This window comes from Grampus griseus (assembly GCF_964374135.1).
Source record: "Grampus griseus genome assembly, chromosome: 6".
Taxonomy (NCBI): Eukaryota; Metazoa; Chordata; class Mammalia; order Artiodactyla; family Delphinidae; genus Grampus; species Grampus griseus.
The window spans coordinates 24,071,280-24,084,514 of NC_139000.1; the positions used below are offsets into that span (position 1 = coordinate 24,071,280).

The 13,235-nt window shown below is 39.5% G+C and overlaps 1 protein-coding gene across 2 annotated transcripts in view; it reads left to right on the plus strand.

Moving 5' to 3' along the window:
• CTNNAL1 (catenin alpha like 1) overlaps positions 1-13,235 on the plus strand; it is a 58,053-nt gene that overhangs the window by 20,089 nt on the left and 24,729 nt on the right. For both annotated transcript variants that reach the window (XM_082657357.1, XM_082657358.1), the window contains exons 3-7: positions 3,189-3,376; positions 5,478-5,597; positions 8,075-8,164; positions 9,212-9,382; positions 12,285-12,485. In XM_082657357.1, the coding sequence (XP_082513483.1) occupies positions 3,189-3,376; positions 5,478-5,597; positions 8,075-8,164; positions 9,212-9,382; positions 12,285-12,485 (770 nt within the window). The remainder of the gene's footprint in view (positions 1-3,188; positions 3,377-5,477; positions 5,598-8,074; positions 8,165-9,211; positions 9,383-12,284; positions 12,486-13,235) is intronic.

The following is a 13,235-nucleotide window of genomic DNA, read 5'->3' on the forward strand; positions in this document are numbered from 1 at the left end:
TTTCTCCTTTGGACCATTTAATATTCACTTGAGGGGAATAATGTAAAGTAGTGATAAAGAACTGTGGCTTTGGAGTCAATCCCAACTCTTCCACTTGCTAGCAGTGTGATATTGGACAAGCTACTAAACTTTTTTAAACCTCAGTTTTCTAATCTATAAAGTGGGGATATTAGTGTTTATAGCAGTGTTTTGACATAATGCATGTATGCATTTGGCACATAGAAAGTGCTCAATAAATATTAGTTGTCATTGTAATGATTATTTCTAACTTTTCATTCCCTGTGTTGAACTTTTGCATTGTGTTTTTACTTTTTTCTAATTGAGGTATATTTGACACACAACATTTTATTAGTTTCAGGTATACAATGTAATGATTAGATATTTGTATATATTGTGAAATGATCACCACAGTAGGTCTAGTTAACATTCACACATAGTTACAAGATTTTTTTTTCTTGCAGTGAGAACTTAAGATTTACTCTATAGCAACTTTCAAATATGCAATACAGTATTATTAACTATGGTTGCCAGGCTGTGCATTACATCCCATGACTTATTTAGCTTATAACTAGAAGTTTGTACCTTTTGAGTGCACCCATTTTGTCCACCCCGCAACTGTTTTTACTTTTTACTTGGCTTCTAGTCAAGTTTTACATTTTCTGTGGGCACTCAGTAAATATTTGTATTTGACCGACTTTGAGTTTTTGCTTTAAGACATAACACTAACTAGTTACATATAACAAGTTAAAAAATGACAACCATGAAACTATAAGGCAGCTTTGTGACTTTTCCAGGGGACTAGTTTCTGAACAGTCTATACTTGGAACAACTTTATAATGTTAAGGAAGCATTTAACTTTGTTGGTGGAGCTAACCAAATGTTACCGTCCCACATACTTAGGGCTAAATGCCTGGGGTTTAATCAGAAAAAGGAAAGGTTAAATAACGCCATATGGGCAAGCTCGTATGTAATATCTTTGATGACTGAGAGCTACTGGAAAAAGTAACATTTTCCAGGGGTGCAGAGGAAACATTTTTATACTTCTTGCTATGACAAAGTGATACTTTTCCTCTTGCTCCTTTCTCTGTACGTTAAAGTTTAATTCTAACCTCTTTTTTCTCTTCATATTTGCTATATAAACTTTGTATTAGTTACCTATTGCTGTGTAACATATTAACCCAAACTTAACAACTGAAAACCACAAACATTTTATTCCCTCACATAGTTTCTGAGGGTCAGAAATCAGGGAGTAGCTTAACCAGCTGGTTCTGGGTCAGCGTCTCTCATGAGGTGTTGGCTGGGCCTGCAGGTTTGGCTGGACTGCAGGATCTGCTTTCAAGCTCCCTCTCTTGGTTATTGGCAAGCTTCACATTTTTGCTGGCTCTTGACCAGAGGCCTCCGATTCTCCCCATGTATACCTCTCTGCAGTAGTGGCTGCGTGCAACATGGTAAATGGCTTCCCTCAGAGAGAGCAACCAAGATGGCAACCTCAGAGTCTTTAACAACCTAAGGTTGGATGTAGCATACTGTCACTTCTGCCATACCAACCCTGGTATCCTGTGGGAGGAGAGAACACAAGGATGAAAATACCAGGAGGTGGGGACCATTGGGAGCCATCTTGGAGGCTGGCTACCACAGACTTCGTCTGTTAGTAGAACTTCAGCTGTTGTCATGTTATGTAACCACTCCATATGTGATGGCTTATCTTTTGGGTTTTCCTGTATCATTTCAAATTCCGATTGTCTGAAACTAAATTTATCATCTCCCTTCCCATGCCCTTCTGACTTTTTTAAGTGACTTAGGTTTACAACCTTGAAGCCATTTTTTTCACTTTTCCTTTCCTTCATATCACTGTTAAGGTCCTAACTTTATATTTTGTTCCCTCAGTATCTCCCGAATCATCTTTTTTATATTCCTATGGCTGTCATCCTAGTAAGTTCCTTACTGCTTCACACTCACAATTAAAATAGCTGCCTGGTTAGTAGCCTGGCTCTGAATCTCTCCTTTCTAGTCCATTTTATATGCTTCTATCAGACTAATCTTCCTGAATCCTGACTCATTATGTCATACCTTGTGATATGTCCATTAAAATTCAGATAATTTTTCTCGAGATCCTTAACCTCTTGGGTGTATGTAATAATATTGACAAGAGGGCTTTTGTGAGAAAATCAATCCATTATGTACTCAGACTTATTTACGACTTAAAAATGATCTTGAACATTACAAGATGATGAAAAGTTTATTTTTTTACACTTTTAAATTTAAACAGTAAGGTTTGGGAAGAAGTTACAGTCTGGTTTAATTTGGGGGGACAAGAAATATTTGAATTGTTTTATTGGTGGATAATTGCTATTACAGAAATCAAAAGATTTTCATGGCAACAATGAAGAAGAGACTTTTTTTTTTTTTTTTTTTTTTGCGGTTCGCGGGCCTCTCACTGTTGTGGCCTCTCCCGTTGCGGAGCACAGGCTCCAGATGCACAGACCCAGCGGCCATGGCTCACGGGCCCAGCCGCTCTGCGGCATGTGGGATCTTCCCGGACCGGGGCACGAACCCGTGTCCCCTGCATCGGCAGGTGGACTCTCAACCACTGCGCCACCAGGGAAGCCCAAGGGATGTTTTTTCTAGGCCCACTTTTCACTGAGGATGTCTCCTGCTGGGGCCCAAAGTCTTGTCTTCTCTCCCTGCATATCCATAAAAACCCAAACCCCTTCAGGTTGTGGAGATGGGCAGTGACACCCACCCCCACCCCTGCCCCCCTGATGCTCCCTCTACCCCCTCAGCCCTAGCCAAAGCCTGGGCAGCTGCTTACTTCTCTGCTTTTAGGTTCTTCCTTGGTTATTGGTTCCTGGGATCTCTCTTTCTTGACCTTATAGAGCAGGAGGCTTTTGGGATCATGTAGTTTGCCGTACCGCTGGAAACAAAAGTTATAATATTTTTCAAACTCGATGAATGTAACAGTTTTTCACAGTTCTTAGGAATGTACCATTATTTTGCCATTAGAGAACCTTATATGATAATCCTTAGGTTCATTAAGAAGAAGCTATTTCTTATTCCTGAAATAAGACTCCGAAGTTGAGTTTCTGCCCATTGAGCACATTACCTTAAAGATTAAAGTCCGGATTTTAATTTGTGTGACTTATTCCCAGTTTAACCCCCCACCCCCCACCCTTTGCCTTTCTTCTTAGGAGAAACAATTGCAGCGCTTACAGATATGAGCAGCTTGAATCGTCCAGAATCTGATGGCCAGATCACAATTTTTACAGATAAAACAGGAGTTATAAAAGCTGCAAGATTACTTCTTTCTTCAGTGACAAAAGTGTTATTGCTGGCAGACCGAGTAGTCATTAAGCAGATAATAAGGTCAAGAAATAAGGTACTTACCTTTCTAATGTTTCTACTTGTGTCTTTCAGGGTTGTTCAAAAAGTTATTTCTTTTTTTTTTTAGGTTAACTGCAGGTAATTCAGCAATGCTTATCTGTTTTAATTGTTTATTATTCTAATTGTCTACAGTTTAAAAGTGATGCTTCATCTATACCTGTAATTCCTAAATGTATATACTGGGCTCAAACTTTTGAATGCAAATAACATTTCTTCTCAGAAAACCATTATCTACTTGTTGAGGTTTATTGGTGAAAACTTTTCATGTGTATAAATGTGGGAAGAAAAGCTGAACACCATGACAATGTATGTAGTAGAAACCTAGCTGATAAAAATACTGAATTCCGGGCTTCCCTGGTGGCGCAGTTGTTGAGAGTCCGCCTGCCAATGCAGGGGACACGGGTTCATGCCCCAGTCCGGGAAGATCCCACATGCCGCGGAGTGGCTGGGCCCATGAGCCATGGCCGCTGAGCCTGCGCGTCCGGAGCCTGTGCTCTGCAATGGGAGAGGCCACAGCAGTGAGAGGCCCGCGAACAGCAAAAAAAAAAAAAAAAAAAACTGAATTCCTAAGTGCCTTTTTTCCCCCAAGTCAGACAGTAACAATTTATATGCTTCAGAAGAAGCTCAATTACCTGAAACCACAATTATCCACATTATAAAATTTCTGTATGCAAAGTTCCTAAATATTAATAATCATAAAATTTAGAGAATAGATTTTAACTCTTCCAGTCTAGACTTCTTCCAGTCTCTCAGATAATGGCCATGCTTCTCCATCAACAGGGAAGCCAGGGTGTGTACAATTATTTATTTATTTATTTATTTATATAGCTGCGAGTCTTAGTTGTGGCAGGCGGGATGTTCGTTGTGGCATGTGGGATCTTTTAGTTGTGGCATGTGGACCTCTTAGTTGTGGCACGCAAACTCTTAGTTGCGGCATGCATGCGGGATCTATTTCCCTGACCAGGGATGAACCCGGGCCCCCTGCATTGGGAGCGTGGAATCTTACCCACTGGACCACTAGGGAAGTCCCAATCACTTCTTTCCCTGGATAATCCCCTAGGCAAAGAGGAGGGCAGTCAGCCAGGGAAGGGATCCTCCCACTGATCTGAGGGCAAACCTACCTGGCTAGTATTGAGTGAATTGAAAAGTGTAAGTTTAAAGAGAAAAAGAAATTGGAGAGGTGAATCGGACAGTGCTAGAGGAATAGGAACAAACCTTCGTCTCTTTGGAAGACAGAGGTTCTGCTCAGTGGTGGCAATCTGCCTTATCTACGTTAATTGCCTAGGCTTCCTGAGCTGCTGGGGCAGATTAACATGCCAAATATCCATCATATCCTCATTAAAAATAAGTAAACACAGGCTATCTGTGTTTTCCTTACCTATCTTGGTCTGACTAAAACTAATCCAGTACTGTTATTTTAGAGAAAAGTATTTGAAAATATGTTTCACATCTATTTACTTTACTTCTAAATATCAAGAAAATACATAACGTTCTCTGTTGACTGTGTTACAAACATGCTCTCTATCTACTCCTGGCTGCCCAAAGCTTCTTGGCAATTAACTGATTCACCACAGGCAGTTTCTGACTGATGCAAACTTTTCCTACTCTTGAAGTCCCTAATCGCCCTTTCCACTCCTTACTATGCGGGTGACCTTCCTTCCACTTTTCTGAGGAGGATGGGGTTCCCCCAGTTCTGGTTCACTGAACCTTAAAGCTTCTGTGTATCATCTTTTATCCTCAACCGCCTCCTACATCTATGAAGATTTGATTACCTTAGTCCTGCACGTTCCCGCCTTCTCCAGACCTTGCTGCATAAATGATCTCTTGCATATTTAGTCATTTCCTTTACTTTTTCCTTTAATTTTCAAGTAAGCCCAAGTCTTCCCATCCTAAAAAGAAATCATTCCCTAGATGATTCTAACCTTTGAATCTGCATCTACTTTTCTGAGTCCTTTCTTCTCTGTCTTTTCCTCGGACTCTTTCTCAACTTCCCCCTAGAATTTAGAACTTCTCTTTTGTTCCTCTCTTGGCTCAGGTTTGATGTCTCAGTCTCTTTCACATCTAAACCTGATAATAAAATAATGTCTGTTTTGCAGGTTCTTGCAACTATGGAAAGACTGGAGAAAGTGAACAACTTTCAAGAGTTTGTCCAAATATTCAGTCAATTTGGAAATGAAATGGTGGAGTTTGCACATCTTACTGGAGATAGACAAAATGTATGTGTTTACAAAATCTTGAAATACATTTATACTTTTCAATTTGGATAGAGGTGTGATCTTTGTGATCATTTGGGTTGTTTTTTTTGCTTGTTAAATCTATAACCTTGCTCTTGAAAGCCTTTCATAAATAAGCCAGGATAAAGTAAATAGATCTGTATGCCTTTTTTTGCTCACAGATAACAGTTAAATATTTTCCCACCTCACACACTGGGAAAGGTCATACTTGCCATCAAGCCCCAATTAAAGTACTTCCTCTTTCACAGAACTTTCCATTTGACTCTTCTACAAGGGCTCAGGCAAATAAATGAGTCATCGTACATATCCTGATAGTATTTTGTTATATATCTCTTATTATTCTTTTTGTAATTTGTTATATATTATTCTGTTATTATAGCTTTCTATAATTGTTCTATATTAGATTAATAGTAATAACCCAAGCATTGGGTGATTTGCATTGGCTATATGTTAGCTACTTAATATTCATGATTTCATTTAATTCTCAGAACATCCGTGTAAGGTAGATATTGTTATTACTGTTTCACACATGAGGAAACTGAACTTGAGAAGATAATAAAGTTTCCCAAGGTCACTTTTCTAGCAGGTTGAACTCAATTATGTCTGATTCTAAAGCCTGTAGTTTTCAAACCGCACCATGATGTTAGGTCTTTGTGGGTCTGTTCCCCAATTCAGACTGTAAGTTCTGAAGTTTAGGGAGGTGGAAAACCATGTCAAATCCAGGATTGACTTTTTCTTGTTGTTGGGGTACTTGTGCATGTGTTTATCCTGTCAAGTTAAATATATAATTGATCACTTCTTGAGATGCTTTGGTATAGTCCCATAGGCCATGGTTTGGGGCGTGAACTTTCCTGGTTGTAGCTGGAGTTGGAAGGTGGGTATTGGCCTGGAAAGTGGCAGGCTGGGTTATATGCTTCACTTAGTGCTTCTTGGACATCTGGGTTTAATGAGGCCTATGTTTCGTCCTGTGGACCAGCCCTCTAACAGATTGAGATGCCACCTTTTTGGATCACTTGCTATCACCATACAATCTATGGTGTAATGTATGGCTTACAAGTGTTATGTATACACACTTGATGCATTGTCAACTAGACCCACAGGTTTTTTTGCTAGAAGTCCTGTCCAGTATGTTAAAGACAAGGAATGGATGGAAATTTTAGAAGTGACCTCAACCTTTATTTTTGAAAGATGCTCCTAATGGATGATAATCACATGTAGGATACAGTCCTTTGGAATGTTACCTTGTGACCTGAATTAGCTTTGGAGTTTTTTGCAGTTTCTCATTTACTAGATGTAACTTTGCTTCTTTATTTCCTATTAAAGAAAGCTGTATTGGGATGCAAGTAAATGAGAGTGATATTATTACAGGGGTAACTTTGAATCCACTCCCATTTATTAAAACAAATAAAAGGAAATCACTTTCATACTTTAGGTCCTTGTTATTTGTAAGAAAAGCCTTTTCATCCAACTGACAAGTGAGAAAAAAAATTGACTAATATGACAGGTGAAAATTTTATGTAATCCAAATTTCATCATCCATAAGTAAAGTTATTGGAACACACCCATACTAATTTGTTTATGTATTGTCTAGGGTAGCTTTCATGAGACACTGGCAAAATTAAGTAGTTGTTTCAGAGACCAAATGAACCAGAAAGCCTCAAAAATTTATTATCTGGCCTTCTATTGAAAATTTTTGCTGACCCCTGATTTAGATGGTTACCAAACTATTATGAGAGTATTTGGTTGTAGATTTAATCAGCAATATTTGGAGATCTTCTGTGATAGCACACATTCATATCAAGGGCTATATGAAGAGAAACCAAATGAAAAAAAAAAAACAAACCCAAATACAGTGCCTACTTCAGAGTTTATATTCTAGTTGGGGAAAATTATATGCCCAAGAAACATCTTAAGAACATTTTAGAGCAGCATATTGGCTAAGTTTAGGATTAAAACAACAACAACAACAAAAAAAAACTTGAGATGAATATGCACTTAGATGGGATTAATCACATGATCCCTGAAAGAGTTGGCTGTAAGTGTCTATTTTGAAGGAAATAATAGTCCACAAATGCTCAGTAAATAAGTCGCTTTTAATTAAGTAAAGCATAGGATGGTTGTTTCTGGTTGGGAATGAGGTGTGTTTACATGGGCAGAATGTCAGGTGTGCAGGCCACCAGAACATGAGCCACATGGCAGCCTCTCCCTAGGTCTCAGTTCCTGGCTGTGCTGCCCTTAGTAAGGGCAGCTGTTTCTTTCTACTCTATTGTGTTGATATATTTACATTGAAGTGGTGACGTTTTATAAAACATATATTCTGGGTTTTTTTCTACTTTGTCACTTTTTTAAAACAATGTTACTTAATTGTTGAGTATTGCTATTATGGAGTAAATTATTTCTCAAAAAATTGAGTTGTTTACATGATCCTAGACTGCTCAGTGGTTTTATTCCATGTTTAGGATTTGAAAGATGAAAAGAAAAAGGCAAAAATGGCAGCAGCTAGGGCAGTTCTTGAAAAGTGTACAATGATGCTTCTCACAGCTTCAAAGGTAAGAAAATTTTTGTTTTACTGTGTTGTAAATTAATTAAAAAACCTGATTAAATGCATCTAATTTATGTATTTTACACATTAAAAAGATGAAAGTGATAAATTGGAATATGGGCTATAATAGTTAAATTTCAGTTATTCTTTAACAAGAATGTTAACTTCCATCCCCAGTTCCAAACATCAGGTAATCTATGAGTCAGCTTTGAGCAACTAAGCAGAAAATGGCTTATTAAGTGCTGTGAATGGAGGCCTGTCACACACGGTCACTGCCTGTGGGGTTTTGCTAGTCTCATTGGGGAGCCAGCACATGTGCTCTAGAAAAAGCTACGCAAGTTAGAATCTGTTAAGTAACAGTGGAGTATTAAGTCAGCCCTTAGCTTGTTTATTCTGTAAATTCATACCTCTAAGTCCTTATTCTACTTTTAACAAAATTGTCAATCAAGAGCTCGTAATTTCAAACAGCAGTCGGCCAGCAAATTGGTACAATTCAAGAAAGAACTAGTAAACATCTCATTAGCAGTTTGTTTAGGATTGCCTTTTCTGCTCGGAATATTGCCTCGATGCTAGGATCAGTGAAGCCACAGAAACAGGATTCACGGGAGTCTGCTTGAAAGGCTCTGTTCATAGCTAGGCCCTGGAGTAGTTTTTCCTTTACATCATTTTTTAAAAGTCAAAGATGCATCCACAGTCATAAGACATCTGTTCATTTTTCCTCATTCTTTTTTTAGCTCTTGCACATATTAGGCAACATTTTAAAAGTTTTAATCATGATGAAGATATAGGGTTGTTGTTTTTTTTTCAAAAATTTTAAGTAAACATACTAAAGTATAAAGATACAGTTTTGCACTCTGCCTTTTTCACTTAACCTTGCTGTCGCTTTTTACTCATCCTACTTCCACTTTTAGTGAGGAGAAGCAGCTGGGTGAGCCAGGGACACGGGAGATTTTGGTAAAGAACCATTTTTATTAGCATGGCATATTCTCTGTAAGATTTTGTGTATTATGATATGGGCCAAATCTTAACATAAAAATTTTCAATTGTTTAAAAGACGTGTCTCAGGCATCCCAACTGTGAATCAGCCCATAAAAACAAAGAAGGAGTATTTGACAGAATGAAAGTGGCATTGGATAAGGTAATTGAAATTGTGACCGAATGCAAACCAAATGGAGAGACTGACATTTCATCTATCAGTATTTTTACTGGAATTAAGGAATTCAAGGTAAGAATAGAGAGAAAATATTTTGTTTTTTTCTTGCCATTTCAAAGAAGCATCATTATATGTAGTATCCATAGTTTTGTTTAATATTTTAGAATAGATGCTTCACAAAGGCAGATATTTGTCTTTAAAACAGTGCCACAGTGTACAAACTTAATACTCAGTAACATAAAGCTTAGGGTAGTTTGTACAGAGAACACTGGTCTAGGGTTATAGTAGCTGCTCTGGCCCTGTTTAGCTGTATGGTTTAGCTGTAGCCTCTTGTCCTCTGTTTAGAAGTGTTCCCTTCCCAGCTCTAGAGCAATGCCATACCATCATGGTTGATTACAGACAGCAGATCTGGAATCTGCTGTAATCCCTGCTCTTCCTTGCGCTATAGAATAGATACTTTGAGACTGTAGTAATAGTGATAGCATTAATGATGCTTGAAACTTTTAAATGAACAATAATACATACTAACATTTATCAAGCACTTATTCTGTGCCAGCTCTGTGCTTTAAATGTGCGTGTGTGTGTGTGTGTGTGTGTGTGTGTGTATATATCTCAATCTCACAAGAACTATTATTATTATTCCCATTATACTGTTGAGGAGACTGAGAAACAGAGATTAAGTAACTTGCTAGCTAGAAAGTACCAGAGTTAGGATTTGAAAGTTGGCAGCCTGACTCCAGAATACCCACCGTTTCAGGGCAGAACTCATCACAACTCAGAGATGGTGACAGTGCTCTTTAGTAGGAGTGGTGTCTAGTCGGGAAGACCCAGGGAATTGTCTAACACAACTCCCTCATTTAATAGGTGGGAGAACTAGGGCCCTGAGAAGTTCTCTAATATGCTAAGGGTTACCTCCCTCTCTAGTAGCCAGGGCTGTGACAGGGATGGTATTCTTTCCATCTAAGTAGGAACATGGGGTGGAAGAAAGTAATGGAAAGAACATTTATTTTTAGGCATCATGCTCTCTCAATAAGTATTTTCTCATTTAATCTCTAACTTCCCTTTTAGATGCATATTACTATACCCATGTTTTTGAGGAGGAAAGCTAATATGTGGTAGAACCCTTGTTTAGAACCAGGACTTTCTGATCCCAAAGTCCATGACCTTTCAGTTTACACCTCTGAGTCTGCTTATATGCTGTCTGTCCTACCCCACATCTCCTCCTGAGGGGGAGGAAGCTACAGGGACCAGTCATTCTTTCAGAGTTTTTATTACTGAAAGGAATCTTAGAGATAATTTTTCTAATTCTCTCTTTTTGTTAAGGCTGAAGGGATAGATGTCAAAGGTCAAAGGATAATAAGGAAACAAGTAGGGGTAGAGCCAGGTCTTTGGCCTCTTGAGGCTGCATTTCTGGTTCCAGGCTAACTGAGGGCAGCGTGGTGCCTGTGGCCGCTGCTGGCAGCTCCAGCTGCTGATCTCTTCGCCAGCAGGCATTCTGCAGAGCAAAGCGATCGTGAATAGACTCAGTCTCACTGTCAGTGGTTATCTTCTTTGCATCTGTAGAGGGAAACTGGATACTTTATTCGTTACTTCGAATATATGAACAGATCTTATGAAAATATGCAAATAAGTGGCTTTCAAAAAAAAACTCTACTAAGTTGCTGTTTAAAAACATATATATGTTCTCTTTAAAGGAAAATAAAAAAGTTTAACATAAATGGTATGTGGACTGATTTTTATGTTGTAATTCTGTTTAAATCCTCAAATTCTTAGGTTCTCATTGTCAATTCCATACCTCACTTTTATCCATGTTCTTTCCTAGCTTAAAAAAAAAAGAAAAATCCTGTCTCCATAGAACAGAGTGATTACTGGAGATAACTTGGGCCAGGAGGAGAAGGGGAAGTTATTACTTCCCTGTGGCCTCTTGACCTTCCCAAATCTTGGTATTTTCAGGGATCATGTTAAAATGGGTCATATGTAAGGATTAATTTGGAATGATAGTTGTGAAAGGACTTTAAAGTGTGAAACAAATGTAAGTTATCCTTATCAGAGCAAGAATTGTGCCCACAATCATGATCATCACCACCTACTGCCTCTCAGCCCAGGTTGTTTCTGTGACATATTTCAAGGGCTAGAGGTTAAATAAGGTTGAAGTGACATAGCATATCTCAGAAAGCTGAGAGAGAGAGAAAATTGTACTAGTGAACATGTGTTCGTCACACCTTCAGGGAACTCTAAGCACAGGCTGGCTGAAGTGAAAGAAGGTTTAGGAACTCAGAGAGATGAGATAGACTGTTAGAAAGATATGTAAAGACAAGACCCTGGAAGGTTTTATGTTATGCGGTACAAGTTTGGGCTTGGTTTCATAGGTGTTGAGCCAATTAGAGGGAGGTGTCAATATCTGAAGAGGTACATTTTAGAAAGATGATTGAGGTCCCCTGGTAGAGAATGTTTTGGTCAGGGAGGTACTGTTGGGGACATAAGACAAAATGTAGGGAGACTAGTTTTGCTGAATTAATGAAGGAAAAATTGATGCTTTTCCTAGTCCCTTCTATACCCCATACCTTCCACACCATTCCCCCTGGGCTCAACACATTCATTTTTGGCTGTAACATCGTCCAGGACTTTGCCTTGGCATTTTGTCAGATACAGATCCTTTACCTGGAAGCTGGTTCATTTTTCCTACCAGTTGCTACATGATAATGCTCCTTCTGCCTTAGTATTCATTGATCTTGCAGAAATGCTTTGTTAACGACTATAGTAATAAAGCTCCGCACGGCCATTGGTGGCTCTCGAGCAATGTGTCCTCCTGGGTTAGTGGACAATAAAGTCATCCCTGGGTGCTGTATTTCTCCTGAGCTTTCAGACAGGGAAAGAAATTGCTAGCGTCTTCCTGGGCCCTGGGAGAAAGTACAGCCCATCTGGTTAGGTGGGAATGTTGACTCATGTGGATGTATATGCTTTTTGTTCTCAGATGAATATTGAAACTCTTCGGGAGAATCTTTATTTTCAGTCAAAAGAGACTCTCTCTGCGATGCTGGACGCCCTCTTGGAGCGCACAGAGGACTTTACTGATTGTGCCTATACCAGCCACGAGCACAGGGAACGCATCTTGGAACTGTCAGCTCAGGCCAGGATGGAACTGCAGCAGTTAATTTCTGTGTGGATTGAAGCTGTAAGAGCTTTATTTCATCAAAGTAAATCTTCTGTAATAGCTTTTCCCTGGAGCCCTGAGAGTTGTGGCAGGCGCCATCACCACCAGGAGTGTGAATGTGGTCCAGAGTGGGCCAAGGGTGTCTCATTCCTTTTCTGCCCCCTACTTGGCCAAAGCATCCTTCCCATAAGCACTCACGGTATTCTAGGCCTGTTGTTTCTCATCCTGGCCAGTCTGGATTCTGCCACCATCACCATCACTAGTTCACCCTGTCGTCCCCACTCTTCCACCAGACTCACCTCTGGAAAATTCCTCCCCAAAATCCTTCTTCAGAGTGAAGAGCAGAGGTTCAACCAAGCCTAGAGGTTCTTGGAACCTGAGTCTTACTGCTGGAGCCGTTCAGATGTGAACAGTTCTTAACTCTGAGGACAGCTGAGTTATAGACACAAGGATTTAGAAAACGTATTGAGGTTTAGATGCAATGAAGACCAGGGTAGATCCAGCTGGCAGGTGAAAGATTTTTCACTTTCGCACAGATTCCTGGTCTCAGACTGGCGGGCAGCCCCTTTAAGAGCCTTAAACAGGCTGCTGGTGCACTTCAAACGTGGGAGTTATTTGGGCAAGAGTGGCAAGGACTGACAGAAGTGGTACAACACAGGAGGTGTGCACCCAATCTCTTCTAGAGCGTGGATTACAGATTTGAAAGGTAGAGCCCTGAGACATGTCTCTGGCACCATTTATTTATTTCTTAGGCCTAGGATATGTCAAAAA